At 38.3% G+C, this 21,857-nt stretch overlaps 4 protein-coding genes across 8 annotated transcripts in view; all 4 read left to right on the forward strand.

Moving 5' to 3' along the window:
• The window catches only part of LOC145523729 (olfactory receptor 2A14-like), a 350,514-nt gene that overhangs the window by 312,411 nt on the left and 16,246 nt on the right, over positions 1 to 21,857 (forward strand). For all 4 annotated transcript variants that reach the window (XM_081534513.1, XM_081534512.1, XM_081534514.1 and 1 more), the window contains one exon: positions 15,290 to 15,419. The gene's annotated coding sequence lies outside the window, so the exon portion shown is untranslated. The remainder of the gene's footprint in view (positions 1 to 15,289; positions 15,420 to 21,857) is intronic.
• Positions 1 to 21,857, forward strand: part of OR2A7 (olfactory receptor family 2 subfamily A member 7) — a 343,842-nt gene that overhangs the window by 155,205 nt on the left and 166,780 nt on the right. The window contains exon 7 of the mRNA XM_081531186.1: positions 15,290 to 15,419. The gene's annotated coding sequence lies outside the window, so the exon portion shown is untranslated. The remainder of the gene's footprint in view (positions 1 to 15,289; positions 15,420 to 21,857) is intronic.
• LOC145523730 (olfactory receptor 2A12-like) overlaps positions 1 to 21,857 on the forward strand; it is a 231,101-nt gene that overhangs the window by 155,205 nt on the left and 54,039 nt on the right. For both annotated transcript variants that reach the window (XM_081534515.1, XM_081534516.1), the window contains 2 exons: positions 5,587 to 5,660; positions 15,290 to 15,419. The gene's annotated coding sequence lies outside the window, so the exon portion shown is untranslated. The remainder of the gene's footprint in view (positions 1 to 5,586; positions 5,661 to 15,289; positions 15,420 to 21,857) is intronic.
• Positions 2,976 to 3,908, forward strand: LOC145524030 (olfactory receptor 2A12). Its single transcript, XM_081535387.1, has one exon. The coding sequence runs from the start codon at positions 2,976 to 2,978 to the stop codon at positions 3,906 to 3,908; it is 933 nt and encodes a 310-aa protein (XP_081391513.1).

A 21,857-nucleotide genomic window follows, 5' to 3' on the forward strand; every position in this document is an offset into this window, starting at 1 on the left:
TTCTTCCTTCTGCCTGCTGTGGATTCATAATGCTTTTACTTTCTTTTCATTTGTCTTGTAATTTGGGGATCCATAGATTTTATGTCATACCTTTTCAAAATGATGTCCATTAATTGATAGTATCTAAATTTAATCAAGTGCTCTAACAAATTTCAAGTGATTCAGGATTCAATTCTTATCAAGAATATTAATATTAACTTTTTCTAGCTAATATCCCTTTCTCTGTTTACTCATTTTCAAAAATTTAATGTCTCCTTTTAAAATGCCAAAATAATCATTTTATAACCTATAGGTTACAAAACTTATCAATATAATTTTTTCAAATTATGTGTAAATCTACCTGTAGGTTACCTTTTATTATTACTGAGGAATATACTTTAATAGTACTCTGAGGATCTTCAGGTATGTAATACCATCTTATCTTCATATAAATAAAGTCTTACTTTTCTCTCATTCATTCAAAAGAATTCTTGAATATACATAATTTTAGAAAGACAACCCGTGCCCTCTTTGGCACATTAAATATAATAGTTTATTGCTTCTAGACCCTTTGTTGATGATGAGAAGTCGAGTTCAGTTGAATTGTTGTTCCTATGTGTATAATTATTTTTACCCTTGATAACTTTTAATATTTCCTCTTAATTTTGAAAAAAGTAAACTATAAAAGTCTAAGAAGGACTGTTTAGGAGACAAAAGAAATTATAACTTCTATTAAAAGTCACAGGGACTTCCCTGGTGGTCCAGTGGCTAAGACTCCATGTTCCCAGTGCAGGGGACCCAGATTCAAGCCCTGGTCAGGAAACAAGATCCCACATGCCGCAACTAAGAGTTCGCATGCTGCAATAAAGATTGAAGATTCCATGTGCTGCAACTAAGACCTGGCGCAGCCAAATAAATACATAAATAAATGTTTTTTTTTTTTTAAACCACAAAGTTTTAGAAGCAAAAAAGACACTATAATGAACCAAGAACAATGGATATGAATCAACATAAAAATATTTTAGAGGATAAATGCTTTGAAAAAATAAGTAGAGGGGATAAATGGTAACCTGGCATTGTTCATAGAATAAATGTGCAATTGAATTATAGTTATAAAATGTCTAAAACACGATGAAAAGAGTGAAAAGAAATCTAAGGGGGTAATTAAGAGTTTAAGATAGGTTGATTGACTATAGCATTGATTGAATAGGAATTCCAGAAGGTCAATACACAGTGAAATGTAGAGAATGAAGAAAAGACAATTGTCAAAGAGATGATTGTTAAGAATTTGCATTTTTTTGAGAATGTTTTTTATTTATTCTATTCTGTTCTCTGAGTACATTTTTATCTAAAGATTATATCTTCAGTTATGAAAAATTGCTTGAGTGTACATTTATGTTTATGTATTACACTCATTAAGTATAATAAATATTTGCAGTTTAAGGACTTAGGTCTATTTTTAATTCTGGAATGTTTATGGTGAAATCTCTTCAAATACTATTTCTTCACCATTTTCTTCATTCTTTTTTGCTCTGGAAACTTTATCTTTTCTAAGTACATCCTCTCATCTATTATTCATGTCTCTAAACTCCACTTTCAAAATATTACCCCTCTTTCTGTATTCAAGTCTGACTGGATTCTTAATGTGACCTCCCAAGACTCTATTTCCCTCCTTAACATTACGTCTGGAAATCATTTTCTTTATTGATTTTTAAAAATTGTGTGGCTATATTTCTTATTTCAGAGGTCCATAGCTGATCTATTTTTACACACTGATGTGTTTTCCTGACTTCCTTATTTATTTTTCTTAACTTATTAAACATTTGAATAAATAGCATACCCTTTATTAATCTGTTGGAACATCTTAACCATCCTTAATTATATTAGAGTTTTATGAAGATTCTTCTATAAATTTAGTTTCATCTTGAATAAATCAAGTTACAATCGTTTACTTTGTTTTCCTCTTTGGCATGAAATTATTTTGTATGTTTTTTAGGCACCCTGCTGAGTGAAATCTTTTTGTTTTTGCCAGCATTTTTATTTTGATTTGGTCTTTCCACATTTTCTTTCTTCCTCTCTTGTGGTTTTAAGTGTTTGTTGTTCTTCAGGTGACTTCATGGGCCCTTCACATAGAATCAGGTCCTATGCAATAGTGTCTCAGGCACTAGTGATCTAATGACAGAGCGAGCAAGCGTATTGACTTCCTTAGAATCACTGTATCTAGCAGCCCAACAGCAGTGTTTTTTGTTTTGTTTTGTTTTTATCTCATTTTATGGGCCCAATCCAAGCCTGTAGTTTCAATCAACCATATTCGTACCCCATATCCCAAAACCTGTCCTGACCACATACCAGGTGAGTTCCAGGTATGATTCTCTGATTTCATACTTGGACCATATCATGCTTCTGATTAATTTCTATTGTATTGAAGAATTGTCTCACTTTAAACTCTGGTTGTATATTTGAGGGGTTTCATTTTATATTTTATTTCCATGTGTTTGAAGTACAGGAGAACCTAAGAACTCTTCTTGAGGATGAATATTTACTTTCTCCTTAATAAAATATAAATCAATAGTTTAAGTATACTGATAAAATTGTTCAGCATCATTAAACTTCATTTTCTGTGGGAAAATAGAGATTAGTGAAAATAGTGGTAAATGAAACAGTCTGCCACTATCTTCTCATTAGCTTCAGCTAACGAATTTTAAGAAATGACAAATAATTTATTTTTTGAAAAGAAGACAGAGATCCCAATTTTTATGCAAAATCTACTAATTTTTAAAATTGGTCAATAACTAAAATTTTTAAAATATCAATAAAAGGCAAATTATCTAATCAATATCATAGGACTTTGGGCTGATGGGATCCAGGAATTACTGATTTGTGGCCTCTGGCATAAATTCTCAGTTTGTATGAGCAGACCAACTTTTTCCTTTTCTGCCCCTCAGCTCTAAAATTTCTGTCCCAAGTGCAGCATTTTATTTATCTGTCAAAAGAGCATGGGAAGCAATCAGACATGGATCTCAGAAGTCATCCTGCTGGGATTCCAAGTTGACCCAGAACTTGAAGTTTTCCTCTTTGGCTTCTTCTTGTTATTCTACAGCCTCACACTGATGGGGAACGGGGTCATCCTGGGGCTCATCTGCCTGGATTCCAGACTGCACAGCCCCATGTACTTCTTCGTCTCAAACCTGGCCATCGTTGACATATCCTATGCCTCAAGCACTGTCCCTAAGATGCTGGCGAATCTTATAATGCAGAAGAAAACCATCTCTTTTGCTCCATGCATACTTCAGACTTTTCTGTATTTGGCATTTGCTGTCACAGAGTGTATGAGTCTGGTGGTGATGTCCTGTGATCGGTACGTGGCCATCTGCCACCCCCTGTGCTACTCAGTCATCATGAGCTGGAGAGTGTGCACAGTACTGGCTGCCATGTGCTGGGTTTTCAGCTTCCTCTTGGCTCTGGTCCATATTTCTCTCATTCTGAGGCTACCCTTTTGTGGACCACAAAAAATAAACCACTTTTTCTGTCAAATCATATCAGTATTCAAATTGGCCTGTGCTGACACCAGGCTCAACCAAATCGTCCTCTTTGTAGGCTCCGTGTTTGTCTTAGTCGGGCCCCTCTGCCTGGTGCTGGTCTCCTACGCGCGCATCCTGGTTGCCATCCTGAGGATCCGGTCAGGTGAGGGCCGCAGGAAGGCCTTCTCCACCTGTTCCTCCCACCTCTGCGTGGTCGGGCTCTTCTTTGGCAGTGCCATCGTCATGTACTTGGCCCCCAAATCCAGCCATTCTCAAGAACAAAGGAAGATTCTCTCATTGTTTTACAGCCTTTTCAACCCTATGCTGAATCCCTTAATCTATAGTTTGAGGAATGCAGAGGTGAAGGGTGCCCTGAGGAGATTTCTGGAGAAGAAGAGATCATTGTGAGAGATGGTTTGAAGTATTGTGTGTGAGCCTGTCCTCGTGACTCTGAAACCTTGAATGTCTTTTTGAGTCCTTTAATTTAACAAACCCTGTACTCTTTATCTTTGGAATTCTTATAAAATGAGAAAATAAATACCTTTACTATTTAAGCTCTTGATAGTAGCCCTGAGTTAAACATTATGAAATAGAAAACACAGTCTAATCCTATTCATGAATACAAATGCAAATATCTTAAAGAAAATATTAGTGAAACAAGTCCATAAGAATAAAAGTAAATTATGATAAAGTTTTTATCCTGAAAATGTAATAATTGTTTAACATTCAAACAATGAAAAAAAACTGTCACATTAACAAAATATACAATGAAGAAATTGTTTGACAAAATTTAACATCAATTAATGGTAAAACTCTTTCCAACCTAAAGAAGATTTACCTCCCAAATGTAAATAAAACAACAAGAATAATAAATTAACTTATTAATGTAATCCATAATTAAGATGAAATTTTATAACATGCTACCATAAATAAAAAATTTGAAATGCTTAGAAATAAATCTAACAAAGGACGTACAAAACTATAAAGAGACAATTAGAAAGATGGTAACGATAACCCTATATGGGAGACAGAATAAGAGACACAGATGCATAGAACAATTTTATGGACTCTGAGGGAGAAGGTGAGGGTGAGACGTTCTGGGAGAATAGCACTGAAACATGTATATTATCATATGTGAAACAGAACACCATTCCATGTTCGATGCATGAGACAAGGGCTCAGGGCCGGGGCAATGGGATGACCCAGAGAGATGGGATGGGGAGGGAGGTGGGTGGGGGGTCCAGGAAGGGGAACACATGTAAACCCATGGCTGATTCATGTCAATGTATGGCAAAAACTATTACAATATTGTAAAGTAATTAGCCCCCAACTAAAATAAATAAATTTATTAAAAAAAAAAAAGAGACAATTAGAAAAATTATTGAGGCACTATGGTAACTAAATATACATATATACAATATGAGATATATCAGGCTCTTGAATTGAGAGACATAATATTGCAAACATTTAGCCTCTCCAAATTGATGAATATATTCAGTGTAATTCTAATAAATATCCTACAAGAAATGTGTGGGTATCTGCAGAACTTGACAAGCTGATTCTAAAATGTGAAGGTCAACGGCTAGACCAAGCACCATTAAAAGGATGAAGTACGAGGTGAGAGGATTTTACAACAAAATGTACTATAAAGTGCAAATAAGCAAAACAGTGTAGTCTTTATCCAGGGATTCACCAATAAACAAACTGAAAAAAAAAAGTAGAGAAGCTGACTCATGACTTCATAAACAGTTGCTATATGAGTGACGTGACATGGAAGATCACTGGGGAAAGGAAGGGCTTTGCAGGAGATACTTCCGGTGCTATTGAGTAACCATGCGCATGCTCAAGCATGCCCAAAACCATTCCTAGCATTTTCAAGTCCTGAGTGTCAAGGGCAAAACTATAAAGCTGTTAGAAGTATGAAAGGGAAGGATTTTTAAACCAATGTACAAATTAGCCACCAGAGAAAACATTAATAAATTTGACTAGACTGAAATTAAAAATATCTATTAATCAGCAAAGAGCTTAAAAAGACTGAAAAGACAAGACAGAGATTCCTATTTTACTGGATCTTCTAATTCGTCAGGTCTCAAACATCATAGACTTCAAATTTCTTCCTCAAAGACCAGCATATTTCAGAGTCCCACTTGTCGGAACTAGGTGAGTTTCATTCACATATCTCTGAAGTGTATCTTTTTCATGACATTTTTAAGTATCTGAAGTTTTCCTCCTTTGTATTTGTTCATAGGTTTATTTACAGTTTACAATCTCTAACATACAAAATCACTATCACTATAAGTATCCACTTTGTCTTCCTCATAGCTCTGTCTGTAGTAACTAGAGCAGAACAAGGCACAGAGAAAGCCCTCCTTAAATCTCTGTAGACAAACTGACCAATAGGCAGTTTGAAACCAAGGAGCACTCAAGTTAGGGGAGAAACAGATACATTTTAATTTTATACTTTTAATTCTCATATTTTTAACATGAGAAGACCAAGGAATAGAGAGGCTGAGTAATTTACCCAGAGTCATTGTTGAGGTAGTGTATGAAAAAGTTGGTGCTAATGTTGTAGCTACGTATTCTGGGAAACAAACTCACTCAGAAGTACAGTGCAGATAGTGGAGTGCAGTTTATTACACCGGCGGGCCCAAAGCAGAGTCTCCTCTTAGCCAAGGACCCTGACCAACTTTTGTAAAAACCTTAAGTGTACTGCTTAAGCATCCCCAAATTTCTTTTTTTTTTAATTAGTTTATTTATCTATTTTTTAACTTTACAATATTGTATTTGTTTTGCCATACATTGACATGAATCCACCATGGGTGTACAGGTGTTCCCCTTCCAGAACACCACTCCCACCTCCCTCCCCATCCCATCCCTCCAGTATGCGAGACAGCAAAAGAGACACAGATAAATAGAAGAGTATTATGGACTCTATGGGAGAGGGCAAGGGCAGGATGATATGGGAGAATGGCATTGAAGCATGTAAATTATCATATGTGAAACCCAAATTTCTTAAACCTAGCCTGGAAAGTGTTAAAGGGAAATACAATCAGGTTACAGCCATGATTCCTAATCAGAAGGGTCAGCTGGTTATATATTGTAGCCTACACCAGTTGGTGCCATAAAGATTACAAAGGTGATTGACTACATAGGGAATTATTACATTCTTTTTGGTGATGGGAAATCTTGGTATGGCATCTAATGTTTATCAGTTCAGGAGGCCAGTTCAGCTGTAGGTGTGTTATCCCCATGGCTACCTGGCACATGGTCCAAAGCTCACTGAAAGTGCAAGATGGAGTTTCCTTCTTTTTCAAGATAGAGTCAGCTCAGCCTGTTCCTTTCCTCTCTCACTAAAACATGGGTAATCTAGATCCAGAGCCTGTATTCTTAATCTAATTATATATGCAAGTGTAGTTTATACCAAGGATCCAATGATTCCACACAATACATAGATATTTCTCTCCTCTGTCACAAGGAGAAAAAGTTAGCAAAAATTACCGAAGGAGAATAAAGGTAAGACACAAGTAGAAAGAAAATAAGATATTTAATTCCCCAAACAATCTTCAAGAATGAAAGCAGTATGAATATTTATTTAGGGGAGCAATATGGTTAATAAACTATTTTCAGATGTTTTGGTGGTAGAATTTTTCTGGCATAACAATATTTAAAATTTATAAAGAAGCAAAGAGAAAGAAAGAAATAGAGGAAGACAGTAGAATGGGAAAGACTAGAGATCTCTTCAAGAAAATTAGAGATGCCAAGGGAACATTTCATGCAAAGATGGGCACAATAAAGGACAGAAATGGTATGGACCTAAGAGAAGCAGAAGATATTAAGAAGAGGTGGCAAGAACACACAGAAGAACTATACAAAAAATATCTTTATGACTCAGATAACCGTGATGATGTGATCACTCACCTAGAACCAGATATCCTGGAGTGCGAAGTCAAGTGGGCCTTAGGAAGCATGACCACAAACAAAGTTAGTGGAGGTGATGGAATTCCAGTTGAGGTATTTCAAACACCAAAAGATGATGCTGTTGAAGTGCTGCACTCAATATGCGAGCAAATTTGGAGAACTCAGCAGTGGCCACAGGACTGGAAAAGGTTGGTTTTCATTCCAATCCCAAAGAAAGGCAATGCCAAAGAATGTTCAAACTACTGCACAATTAAACTCAACTCAAACGATAGCAAAGAAATGCTCAAAATTCTCCAAGCCAGGCTTCAACAGTACGTGAACTGTTAACTTCCAGATGTTCAAGCTGGATTTAGAAAAGGCAGAGGAACCAGAGATCACGTTGCCAACACCCACTGGATCACCAAAAAAGCAAGAGAGTTCCAGGAAAACATCTACTTCTGCTTTATTGACTACACCAAAGCATTTAACTGTGTAGATCACAATAAACTGTGGAAAATTCTTCAAGAGATGGGAATACCAGACCACTTTACCTGCCTCCTGAGAAATCTGTATGCAGGTCAAGAAGCAACAGTTAGAACCGGACATGGAACAACAGACTGGTTCCAAATTGGGAAAGGAGTATGTCAAGGCTGTATATTGTCATCCTGCTTATTAAACTTCTATGCAGAGTACATCATGTGAAATGCTGGGCTGGATGAAGCACAAGCCAAAATCAAGATTGTCAGGGGAAATATTAATAACTTCAGATATGCAGATGACACTACCCTTATGGCAGAAAGTGAAGAGGAAATGAAGAGCCTCTTGATGAAAGTAAAAGAGGAGAGTGGAAAACCTGGCTTAAAACTTAACATTCAAAAACCTTAGATCATGGCATCCAGTCCCATCACTTCGTGGCAAATAGATGGGGAAACAATGGAAATAGTGACAGACTGTTTTTTGGGGCTCCAAAATCACTGCAGATGGTGATTGCAGCCATAAAATTAAAAGACACTTGCTCCTTGGAAGAAAAGCTATGACCAACCTAGACATTATATTTAAAAGCAGAGACATTACTTGGCTGACAAAGGTCCATCTAGTCAAAGCTATGGTTTTTCCAGTAGTCATGTACGGATGTGAGAGTTGAACCATAAAGAAAGCTGAGTGCCAAAGAATTGATGCTTTTGAACTGTGGTGTTGGAGAAGACTCTTGAGTCCCTTGGACTGCAAGGAGATCCAACCAGTCCATCCTAAAGGAGATCAGTCCTGGGTGTTCATTGGAAGGACTGATGTTGAAGCTGAGGCTCCAATACTTTGGCCACCTGATGTGAAGAGCTGACTCCTTGAAGAAGACCCTGATGCTGGGAAAGATTAAAGGTAGGAGGAAAAGAAGATGACAGAAGATGAGATGGTTGATGGCATCAGTGACTCAATGGACATGAGTTTGAGCAAGCTCCGGGAGTTGGTGATGGATGGGGAAGCCTGGCATGCTGCAGTACATGGGGTTGCAAAGAGTTGGACACGACTGAGGGACTGAACTGAACTGAAAGAGAAAGTCTTTTTTGTATGTCTTTCTCTTGTCATCAGGAAAGTATTTTCCAGAACTATTTCTTCTCAGCAGATTTTTCATTGTATTCCATTGGCCAGATTGGGTCAAATGGCTATCTCTAAACAAATCTCTGAAAAAGAGGATGAAATTGAGAGCTTAATTTAGATCAATTCCCTGTGAGTCAGGGGCTTCCTTGGTGGTTCAGATGTTAAAGAATCCGTCTGCAATGCAGGAGACCTGGTTCAATCCCTGGGTCGGGAAGTTCCCCTGGAGAAGGAATGCCAACCACCTCCAGTATTCTTGCCTGGAGAATCCCATGGACAGAAGGAGCCTGGTGGGCCTCAGTCCATGGGGTTGCAGAGTCGGACACAACTTAACGACTAAGCACAGGCAGGCCTGTGACTCATTGAGGCCCCTTTCTCTGATAACTTCACCATCTAATACCTGAAGAAGATCACTGCTAGGTCAGCAAAAGGGGATAATTGCCATAGGGCAGACAACTGGCAGTATCTGCTAACCAGTTTCAGTTCTGAAGCAAACTTTCTTAAATCTTGAGTAGAAAATTGAAATGTGCTAATGTTCTCTTCTTTCAGTTTTAGAGATCCAGCTGATACTCTCTCAAAATAAGGCAGTATGGTTAGAGACCTAATGGCTACAATCTAAATACAGTGAAGAATTATACTTATATCAAGGAGATTGCATTAAGAATTTATGCAGTTAAAGGATTCGGAAGTAGGTTAAGCATTTTAGTTTCATAATAGATATTTTTCCTTATGCTACATTAAAAAATATATACATGCATATACATTAAAAAAGCATGAGGAACATGAACCAACTTTTATAAAAATATTTCTCATTATCTGTTTACCTTTTTCTGTTTCTATTTTTCTAAGAGCAAAAGAAATGTAGAATTCTAGTAACCAAATGTGTGAGTGATATGGTAGTAATTCTCTGAATTGCTTATTTCATATTGGGAAAATATTCCCTTTACACACAAAAATTGTCAAATTACTTTTCTAAAACATCCTATGATTACATGGTGTTAAATTATTTGTCTATCTGTCCTGTTAGCCTGGAATCTGTACATATTCATGAAGAAATCACTGAGATGCTGAGCTGTTAACCATAATGGCTAGTTTAGGTGATCTGATATGGAATACTTTTAGATTTTTCCTTAGAATTTTCCAGAATTGCTTTATTTTGTATTATGAAGCTTATGTCCTTTTAACAACAAAAACCCTACATTTTTCCCCCCTAAAAGTGGTTGGAGAGAGAGAAAGGTAAAGAATGGTGGAGAATTTAAAGAAAGAAGGCAACATGAATGCAGCTTTCCTGTTTGCTCCTAGGATGTGAGTCAGGGGGATGCAGATTTGGCTCTCTGGATCAGTGATGTCCCTTAATGCCTTAACCTGGAGGGTGCCTGGCATTACTGGTGCATGATAAACACTTGATGAGGGTTAGCACCAACTCTTCGGCTTCTGAGCAAAGGGCAGCACAGTGTGCAGTCCCGTTAATCAGCCCAATCCAGGAGAGACAATCCCTGAAGACATCCACGTCTGTAACAGGGAGAAGCAGCAACCCCCCTTGGAGCCCATTCACCCACAGCACATCAGCCATGACAGCAAGTTTGAATAGAAAACCTTTTATTAAGAAATATTTTCTGCAGCCTGATTTTCTAAGCAAGAAGTATAGATGGATTAAAGACTTACAGCTGCAATAAGGAGTTGTTAACCAATTCCCTACTTTTTTCCCCTCTGCTTGGATTCTTTGTGCCAATGGCTAAGACTTTCTACACTTTACAAACCTCCTCAGTCACCTCTGATAATATACCCATCTCCGCAGAGATTCTATTTTCCTTCTGTCTGGATTGGATGTTTTCTAGGCACTTCATCTGCCTTTATTATGTATTTCCTTAGTATTTTAATCTCATATTTTTCTCTTTCCTGGTTATTCCTTTGTTTTGGTGGAGCACATCCTACAATAGCTTCCTCTGGTTAAAAAGGTGTTGTATGTCAGAAGTTGTGGTAAAGAGAGTCATCAACACTTATAATTTCTCATCATTTCTTGTAACATTTATCTGTTTTCAAATACCCCCACTGAAATACTACATGCTAAAAGGACTTCAAAAAAATAAGAAAGAACTCAATCCTGTGTAGGGAGAATTTCTGTCTCAGAGATAGCAAAACAATAAAATGATATTTAGGTGCAGCTGTAGATATGTATTTAAATGTAATCTGAAAACACTTGTATCTCTAAATTGACTTTCATTTAATAGGTGTCCATTAATGATTGAGTCAATTATGCTTTATAATATTTATTCTTACTAAAATATAAAATGTTAAAATGTTGATGAATATAAATATTAAATAAATACATGAAGTCTAAGACTTTTCAGAATAAATATTTTTGCCCTAGCCAATTCAAACATTTAAAGTAAAAAAAAAAAAATGGAGACAGATGGTTATACGTTTTTGTATCCACAAAAACCATATTGTCACCATATTGTCTTCATCAAAATAAATAAAGTTGTAATTATGCTCAGTCATGTCTGACTTTTTGCAACCCTGTGGACTGTAGCCCACCAGGCTCCTCTTGTCTGTGTTATTTTTCAGGCAAGAATACTGGAGTGGGTTGCCATTTCCCTCCTCCAGGGGATCTTCCCGACCTATGGATCAAACCCATGTCTCGTTGTCTCCTGTATTGGCAGGCAGATTCTATACCACTAGCGCCACCTGGGAGGCCCTAAATTCAGAGGCTCTATCTGACTGTTGGTGAAGAAAATTTATTTTTCTGTAATAATCTGGTTTCGCTTATAAAATATAGGAAAGATAGACAGTAAAATTACTAAAATGTAAAAAAAAATTAAATACAACCTTAAAGGATGCAATCAGTGTTTTTAGTAGACCAGAAAGGGAGTCCAATTTGGTCTGAGATAGTTGAAGAGGCTCCATGAGTGTTTTGAAGGATTAGTATTATGTTTGGAGTCAAGTGGGTAATACAAGGATAAAATTGACTTGAAACAAGAATAAAGAATTCCAGAGTAGAAGTACTGGGGAATTTCCTGGGGCTTCCCTGGTGGCTCAGATAGTAAAGAATCTGGCTGCAATGCAGGAGACTAGGGTTCAATTCCTGCGTCAGAAAGATCCCCTGGAGTAGGAGATGGCAACGCACTCTGGTATTCTTGCCTGGAGAATCCATGGACAGAGGAGCCTGGAAGTCTGCATACCATGGGTTCACAAAGAGTCAGACACGACTGAGCGACTAACCCACGTTTACTTTCACTGGGGAGTAGCCCTTGAATGAATAGAGTGTGCATTAGAGGATAAGGGATTAAGTAGACTGAGGCTCCAATGGACACACAAGATTACCAGAAGAAAAAAAAAATAACCCCAATTTGCCTCCTCTTTTTTGTCTGCTCTCTAATACATTAAATATATATCTTTTATGTTAAAGTGCTCCTTCTTACCCTGTTTAAGAACTAAGACATTCTAGAAAACTAAATTAAGATCAAAACCTAGAAAGTTAAAACTGTAAGGGCTTTGTAATCATCAAACAGTATCACTTAGTGCATCAGAAGGAGGACAATTGAAAGAGACAGAGAGATTGAAAGAAAAGTGTTAATTTCAACTGTATGGCCTTAATCTGCACTGAAGAAATACAAATGTAGCTCTGAAATCTAGAGATGTTTGAAAAGGAGGGCAAACTAAAGAAGATTAAGGAGAGGTATAGCTAAACTGCCAAGTCAGAAATATTTGAAAGTGATAAAAGTCTAGTGATTACTTGGCAATATTTTCTACATTGGGGATGCCTGTCTCCCTGAGATGATGTCTTAACAGGGTCCATAGCAGCCCTCCCATGAGAGATCAAGAAATGACAGCTTCTCCTTTACGAACAGGAGGAGTTAGAGGTAGAACAACTCTGAGTTTAACAACATAAGCATAGAGACAAATTAATTTATGACATGATCTTGATGTGTTTTTTTTTTTTTTTAATTTTCTGAGCAAAGTCTAACATAGTAGAGTGACATCTGGGCCTCACTCAGTCTCAGGAAGACACAAACACACACAAACAAATCCCAAACAAATGCCCATAAGAATTCCAATGGCATACGGAAAGAACTAAATGAATAAACATGGGAAATGCATTCCCTGCTCACTCGCTGATAGGAAAGCAGCAGACACTTTAATTTTCTCTGGGGAGGACATGAGCAGAGCTGAAACACAAGCTTCTGTCCCCTGATCATTTTTCATGTCTTTAGGGAAGGGGTTGGGTCCAAATGATAGAAAAAGCCTTCACTTGCAGGAGCACGTCTATCATACAGTTCTGTGTCTGGGCTTCACCTCTCTATGAGGCCCCCAAGGAGGAGAGTCAATCCTAGCCCGCCCTTCGTGTGAAGTTTCTTCTCAACCAGAGGCCACGTTGAAGAGGACAGCACGGATTCCACACTGTAAGAGGGTTCATTAGTCATGAGAGAGCTTGGCAGGTGGAAACAGGAAAGGGGGAGTGAATGAAACCACTGCCTTCAGGTATTAGAGACTCAAAGCCTTCCCCATGTCCTAAGCCTGTCTTTAGACTGTGGCCCTGAGGGTATTTCTAGGGACCACTACTTAGCGCCATTGGGCTTCCTTTGTGCTCAGCTGGTAAAGAATCTGCCCACAATGCAGGAGACCTGGGTTTGATCCCTGGGTTGGGAAGATGCCCTGGAGAAGGGAGAGGCTCCCCACTCCAGTATTCTGGCCTGGAGAATTCCATGGACTGGACAGTCCACAGGGTTGCGAAGAGTCAGACACGACTGAGCGACTTTCACTTTCACTTCACTTTATCTAGCACCGTGCTGTGGCCTTGATGCCTCTGACCCTCCAAGACTCCTGTCCATGTCCCTTTCATCATCTTTCTGAGGCAGCTCTTGGGTATGTCACGACTGTGTCAGACGAGAGGGGTAAGCTCCATGTAGGACAGGATCTGGCTCAAGGGCTACAAAGAACACCGGAGGACACATGGCCCATGTGCCTCTTCTCCACAGAAGAAATCCCGAAGGTAGAGGTCAGTGCTTCACTTACCCAGTGTCTGCTGGCATATAGATACTGTTCCTTATTTCAGCAGAGAAATATTATGAGTCTCTACCCTGCCTCTTTATGATATTAGATCCAGAATTTACTCTCCAATAATGACTTCTGTTCCTTATAGTAAATATTTAAATTCTAAGTGGCTTATGTGAGTTAACTCATTTAACTTTTCAAACATCCTATGAGTTAAGGTTTATCCACCCCTGTTTGCAGCTGCAGAAACAAAAGTACAGAGAGGAACAAACCTAACCTAAAACAGAACCAGGACTTGAACCCACGCAGTCAGGACCAGAGTCTGTGTGTGCTTTTTTTTTTCTTTTATACTAAGCTACTCATGAAGATTAAGCTGTGTTGAAGTTACTAACAGAGAGAGTAACTAATATCTGAGTAATTGTGAAAAATTGGACAAATCTGTACTTCCTCAGTGCTTCGGCTTTGACAACCCTAGGGCACACATTCTGAGAATGATCTACAGAAATATTTAATTTGAGTCAGTGTGGTATTCTAAATTATGCCCCTCTTTCTTTCATAAGATTTGCTGTCTCTCACATTGGTATTTTGGCATAGAAGAACTGCAATTTAACTATTAAAATATGTATTTTCTTCTTCAATCCAGAAGTGAGGTTACTTTAAAGGATTCTTTTATTTTTTAAATTCTATTCTAAGTTTAATTATAAAAATCAGAATATAAAAAATTAATAGAAATGAGAGTGAAGTAGTGTGTTTTCTATTTAAACTCAAAAATAACCAAAACAAGCAAGATAAATATGAAAGAATGTACATACCATGATTTTGTTGGCTCTTTAATCCCAGTGATTTATATTCTCTTGGAATTGTGGTCCCTTTAATAAAAGCTAACGTTTATTTCCAGCCTCCTTGGTGACAGTGGTTAAGAATCCACCTGCAATGCAGGAGATGCAGGTTCAGTCCCTGGATCAGGAAGATCCCCTGGAGAAGGAGATGGCAACCTACTCCAGTATTCTTGCTTGAAAAATCCCATGGACAAGGGAGCCTGGTCAGCTACAGTCCTTGGGGTTATAGAAGAATCAGACATGACTTAACAACTAAATCACCATCACCCAACATTTATTTAGCACCTACTGTGTGCCTGTTTAATGGTATTTATTCTTTTATCAGTCCCTTAGACCTTGCTGTCACCATCTTGCAGATGAAAACAATGAGGCTGAGAATCAGTGACTCAGGGTCACTGGTCTCCCTGCAGAGATGGGAGTGGTGGGCTGACCAATGCTGCTGGCCCTGATCTGTTCACCTTTTTTCAGGGATTTTGCTCTTTTCATGCTACGGAAGAACAGAGCAATGTATCCGTGAGACCTTTTACATCATTCTGTGCATTGAAGAATTTTCCTTAAGGGACAGCAAGATGGACACTTAAAGGCATCTTCATTTCAGGTATTTGTGTCTCTACTTTATCTGTCACAGGCTTTCTCTTATAGGAAAAAAAATCTGGCTTCTTGAACTGTGAAATTCAAAATGCAAAACCATACCAATATTTAAAGGGAGAAAAATCAATTTCACCTTACGCTACATTTTTCTACTTTTCTTGTCCTGACAAACGAGTTGATCAACAGCTATTGTGTATAGACAGCCACCATGGTAGAGCTGTCGCCTCATGACTTTCCTACAAAACTGCAAGAAGTGAACTTGACATCTGGTGGTTTGTCTGAATTTCACACCTGATGAAAAACGTTGTATCATAATTCATTCTATTTGCCTCCTTATTTGTTGCTGCCACTTGAAAATAGGTTTTTTCTAAGATAATAGCTTCTTTAAAAGTTTTCTTGCCAAAAATATTACATGTAGAACTGTGATTTAAGATTGTTTGAATTATGAACTTGTATTTGTCCAATTCTAGTCATTTGGGAAAGGGAGGCTAATGACTTGCCTATCCTTGTGCCTGCTACTCTAGGTCCCAGGTCTGGGTACAGTAGGAGCACAGATGCTCACAACACAGCTGAGCCCATGGGGCTTTTCCCTTGTTGCTCTCCCAGGATCCATCTCAGGCCCACACAGGCCTCCCTGGCCCAGGTCCTGACTCAGCCTGCCTATCCTTCAAGCTCTTACTCACACTTCCCCTGCCAGAGGTCTCCTGTGACTCGTTCAAACACTCTCCTTGAAAAGAAATTCAGTCTTTCCAGTTTCCTGTGTACTTATTAGCCCTAAAACCTGAATATGAGACTATTACTGAAGTAATTTAAAAAGTTTTGGTTATTACTTTTGTTCCTTCTTATTCAAAATGAACCTTAAAAAAAATATCACAGGAAGTTCATCCTCCAGGTGAACCAGAGATTAAGAGTTCTGAAACCCTCCTATTCAGCTTGAATCAGTGAGAGCGATCCACACAGTACTTGGTGTCTCCCCAAAGTGCCATATTCCATACTATCATTAAATTTGTATTGTCCAGGGACTTCCCTGGCAGTCCAGTGGTTAAGACTCTGCATTTCAACTGCAGGGGGCCCAGATTCAATCCCTAATCAGGGAACTAAGATACCACGTCCTGCAGTGCTGCACAGAGCAGTCAAAAGACTTTTAAAATTTGTATTGTCCTGGAAATTGGCAGTTTCCCATTTCATATTTGCTAATGGGACTAACTCAACTAGTATATATATATCCTTTAATTGTGCTCTGTATGTGTGAATTTTAAAATAAATCAGTTAAGAAGAAGCTAAACGATTTCTATCAGCTCAAATAAGATCAGTTCCATAACAATTCAGTGACTTGATAAGATACTTTATTGACCATAATTTGCTGCTATTTGGGAAGCTCTAGTGAAGTGAATACTCATAACTTTGGAAATTAGTGTAAGAGAAACACCAAATCCGTGTAGGCATAGACACAAAAGTTCATATGCAGGAGGGTAAATGTCTCTGAAATTTGCAATTTCATAGCACTCTAATCAAATGTGTCTTCTAGTGAGCATATTAGTCAATCCCAGGAGTATAAATAAGAGGCATTCACAGAGGCAAACACTGGACTGTGCCATTTGAGTGGTATGCAGGGAAAGTGGAGGCTTTCATGAGTCCATCTTAGATACGTGGTCCCTCTAGGAAGCAGTATGATACTAAGTGACTTTTTCTAAGTAATTGATATAAAAATTCCTGGACTAGAAGACTGCTAAATTCCCTGTAACTTCTCATTCTGAATTTACATGTATTGGTTTCATTATTGTTTTCAATGTTTTGGTTTTTAAATCTGAAATCCCCAGCAGCTACCTTACAGATAAAAGAGCATCGAAATATACTTCTTTGCATGACAAAGGTCACTTTCTTTGATCTGTGCAACAACAGAACTTAGCTTTGCCTGTGCTCCTCTTCACAATTTTGTCGATGTTGCAATAATTTTCAACCTGATTTATAATTTATTTCTCCTTTTATTCAATGGAAGATCTTAATCTTTTTCCCTATTTGGACAATTCAGAAAAAAAAAAATCTCTAAAGAAAAATGAGATTGAGGTTTTCAATTTCCCCTTTCCTGCCAAAAGTTAACTATATCAGAATGTCATGACTATTCCTCCCATATGAAGCTCTAAGAAAATCTACTCAAACTTGAGATTTTGGTTATACGTGGTATTAGTTGTTTTCAGCAGGAATATGTACAACTTTAGCCTTATATTGTTATTGTTGTTGTTCAGTCGCTAAGTCACGTCTGACTCTTTGTGATCCCATGGACTACAGCACTCCAGGCTCCTCTGTGCTCACTATCTTCCAGAGTTTGCTCAAATTCATGTCCATTGCATTGGTGATGCTATCTAACTATATCATCCTCTGCTGCCTTCTTCTCCTTTTTCCTTCAATCTTTCTCAGCATCAGGATCTTTTCCAATAAGTAAGTTCTTCACATCAGTTGGCCAAAGTGTTAGAGCTTCAGCTTCAGCATCAGTTCTTCCAAAGAATATTCAGAGTTGATTTCCTTTAGGATGGACGGGTTTGATCCTCTTTCTGTCCAAGGGACTCTCGAGAGTCTTCTCCAGCACCACAGTTCAAAAGCATCCATTCTTCAGTATTCAGCGTTCTTTTTGATCCAACTCTAACATTTGTACATGACTACTGGAAAAACCATAGCTTTGACTATACCGATCTGTATTGGCAAAGTGATATCTTTGCTTTTTAATACTGTCTAGATTTGCCATAGCTTTCCTTCCAAGGAGCAATCAATCATCTTTTTAACTTCATAGCTGCAGTCACCATCTGCAGAGATTTTGGAGCCCAAGACGAGAAAATCTGTCACTGCTTCCACTTTTCTCCCTTCTACTTGCCATAAAGTGATGAGACTGGATGCCTTGATTTTAGTTTTTTGAGTGTTGAGCTTTAAGCCAGCTTTTTCACTATCCTCTTTTACCCTCGGAGAAGGCAATGGCAACCCACTCCAGTACTCTTGCCTGGAAAATCCCATGGACGGAGGAGCCTGGTAGGCTGCAGTCCATGGGGTCACGAAGAGTCGGACATGACTGAGTGACTTCACTTTCACTTTTCACTCATGCATTGGAGAAGGAAATGGCAACCCACTCCAGTGTTCTTGCCTGGAGAATCCCAGGGACGGAGGAGCCTGGTAGGCTGCTGTCTATGGGGTCACACAAAGTCGGACATGACTGAAGTGACTTAGCAGCAGCAGCAGCAGCTTTTACCCTCATAAAGAGCTTTTTAGTTTCTCTTCACTTTCTGCCTTTAGAGTGATATTATCTGCATATCTGAGCTTGTTGATATTTCTCCCAGCAATCTTGATTCCAGCTTGTGAGTCATCTAACCTGGCATTTCACCTGGTGTATTCCTCATAGATGTTAAATAAGCAAGGCAACAATATATAGCCTTGATGTACTCTTTTCCCAATTTTGAACCAGTCAGTTGATCCATGTAAGGTTTCAACTGTTGCTTCTTGACCTGCATACATGTTAATCAGGAGACAGGTAAGATGGTCTGGTATTTCCATCTCTTTAAGAACTTTCCACAGTTTGTTGTGACCCAGATAGTCAAAGGCTTTAGCGTAGTCAATGAAGCAGAAGTAGATGTTTTTGTGAAATTCCCTTGCTTTTTCTATGATCCAGCAAATGTTGGCAATTTGATCTCTGGTTCCTCTGCCTTTTCTAAATCCAGTTTGTATATGTGGAATTTCTCAGTTCACATATTGCTGAAGTCTAGCTTGAAGGATTTTGAGCATAACCTTGCTAGCATGTGAAATGAGCGCAATTGTGTGGTAATGGGAACATTCTCTGGCATTGCCCTTCTTTGGGATTGGAATGAAAACTGACCTCTTCCAGTCCTGTGGCCACTACTGAATTTTCCAAATTTGCTGACCTATTAAGAGCAGCATTTTAACAGTATCATCTTTTAGGATTTGAAATAGTTCAACTGGAATTCCATTACTTTGTTCGTAGTGATGCTTCTTAAGGCCCACTTGACTTCACATTCCAGGATGTCTGGCTTTAGGTTAGTGACTACACCATCATGGTTTTCCAGGTCATTAAGACCTTTTTTGTATAGTTCTTCTGTGTATTCTTGCCACCTCTTCTTAATATCTTCTGCTTCTGATAAGTCTTTACTGTTTCTGTCCTTTATCTTGCCCATCCTTGCATGAAATGTTCCCTTGATATCTCCAATTTTCTTGAAGAGATCTCTAGCCATTCCCATTCTATGGTTTTCCTCTATTTTTTTTGTATTGTCCACTTAAGAAGGTCTCCACATCTCTCTCTGCTATGCTCTGGAACTGTGCATTCAGTTGAGTAGATCTTTCTCTTTCTCCCTTGGTTTTTACTTCTCTTCTTTTCTCGGCTATTTGTAAAGCCTCATCAGACAACCATGTTGCCTTCTTACATTTCTTTTTCTTTAGGATGGTTTGGTTACTGCCTCCTGTACGATGTTACAAACCTGTGTCCATAGTTCTTCAGGCACTCTGTCTCCCAGATCTAGTCCCTTGAATCTATTATTCAACACCTCCACTGTATAATCATAAGGGATTTTATTTAAGTCATACCTGGATGGCCTAGTGGTTTTCCCTACTTTCTTCAATTTAAACCTGAATTTTGCAATAAGGAGCTCATGGTCTGAGCCTCAATCAGCTCCAGTTCTTATTTTTGCTGACTGTATAGAGCTTCTCCATCTTAGCCTGCAAATAATATAATCAATCTGATTTCAGTATTGACCTTTTGGTGATATCCATGTGAGGAGTCCTCTCTTGAGTTGTTGGAAAAGGGTGTTTACTATGATCCGTGTGTTCTCTTGAAAAACTCTGTTAGCCTTTGCCCTGCTTCATTCTGTACTCCAAGGCCAAACTTGCCTGTTACTCCAGGTTTCCCCTGACTTCCAACTTTTTGTTTTCCAACCCCCTATGATGAAAAGGACATCTTTTTGGTGTTAGTTCTAGAAGATCTTGTAGGTCATCACAGAACCAGTCAACTTATATTAAATACTAGATTTTTTTAAATGAATGTCTTATTTTATCCTGTGATAATGCACAGGTTTATTAAAAAACAAACAAAACTATAGTAAGCAAACAATACATACAAAATGTAAGACCCTCCATTATGTTACTCTCTAGAGTTAATCAATTGAGATTTCATGTGTAACTTTAAGAATCTTCCTACATATATCTAAATAGGCCTTAAGGACATATTGTGTATGTTAGTATTTTAAAATATAAATAGAATCATATTACACATACATCCTTTGACTTTATGTGGAAAAATTTTCATTCCACCCTATAAAGATGTATATTATCCTTTTTAATGCATGGGAGGATGTTGGGTAGCGTCACCAATTCAATGGACTTGAACTTGGGCAAACTCCAGGAGATAGTGAGGGACAGAAAAGCCTGGCATGCTGCAGTCTGTGGGGCCACAAAGAGTCAGACACGACTTAGTGACTAAACAACAACAATGGTATTATATATTATACAATTAGCCAAAATTTCAGTTAATCTCCAGCTTTCAAACTTTATATCAATTCTAAATTTTCAAAACTATAAACTGGAAAACAGTGAATAATTCCTACCTCTTGGTCACTATGTTTCATGTAGATTAGACTTTTTTCTGTTCCCGTTACTCACCAAGCCCTTCCTGCCTAAGACTTTGCCTTTACTATTCCCTGTGCAGGAAGCAGTCCACTTTGGCTGTTGTCAAGTGCCGCTTCCTTTATCACTTATATTCCACCCACGTGTCTCCTCTTTAAGAAGACTTCTTCTGACAATCCCAGCTAAAGGAGCCTCTCCAAACCAAGTCACTTTCTATTATTTTCCCTGTTCTTTTCCCTTCGTAATGCTTTTCCATCAACACATATTTTATGTTTTTTGTACTTTTGGTGTTTTAAGGGTGGTAATTAACCACGACATCTCTTTGCTCCATGTCAGGCAGTCTCTGGAAAAAATGTGAGGAAATGTAAAGAGACAGCATCTGGTTACAAGGCTTCTCAGTGTAATGTTGCCACCCATCCCTTTCATGACCGCTCTCCTATGGATAGACCTGGGCACCTCCCAGGACAAGCTCCCTAGAGAGAACTAACCAATGGATGCTCCAGCTGACCCCACTCCCTGTAACTGGCTCAGAATCCACAGAACAGCAGTAGGTAGTCAGCATGGTAGCAGGTGATGAGGAAGAAATTCAGGAGATATGATGGGAAGATGCTGCAAAAACTGAAGGTTCTTTTCACAGCAGATTCTCAAATTGGCCTCTGTATTATGTTATAAAGGGAAAACAGAAAAGAGTTCAACAAAATGTAATTAAAAAGCAGGCGTCATCTTGAAAAACACCCACAGACAATGTAAGTTTATTTTCACCTTTTGAATTTCATATTCTAAAAGGCTGCAGAAATGTCACCATGCTGAACTGAATTTAAGACAATAA

Source organism: Giraffa tippelskirchi, chromosome 10 (assembly GCF_054371585.1).
Source record: "Giraffa tippelskirchi isolate mGirTip1 chromosome 10, T2T-mGirTip1v1.2.pri, whole genome shotgun sequence".
Classification (NCBI taxonomy): Eukaryota; Metazoa; Chordata; class Mammalia; order Artiodactyla; family Giraffidae; genus Giraffa; species Giraffa tippelskirchi.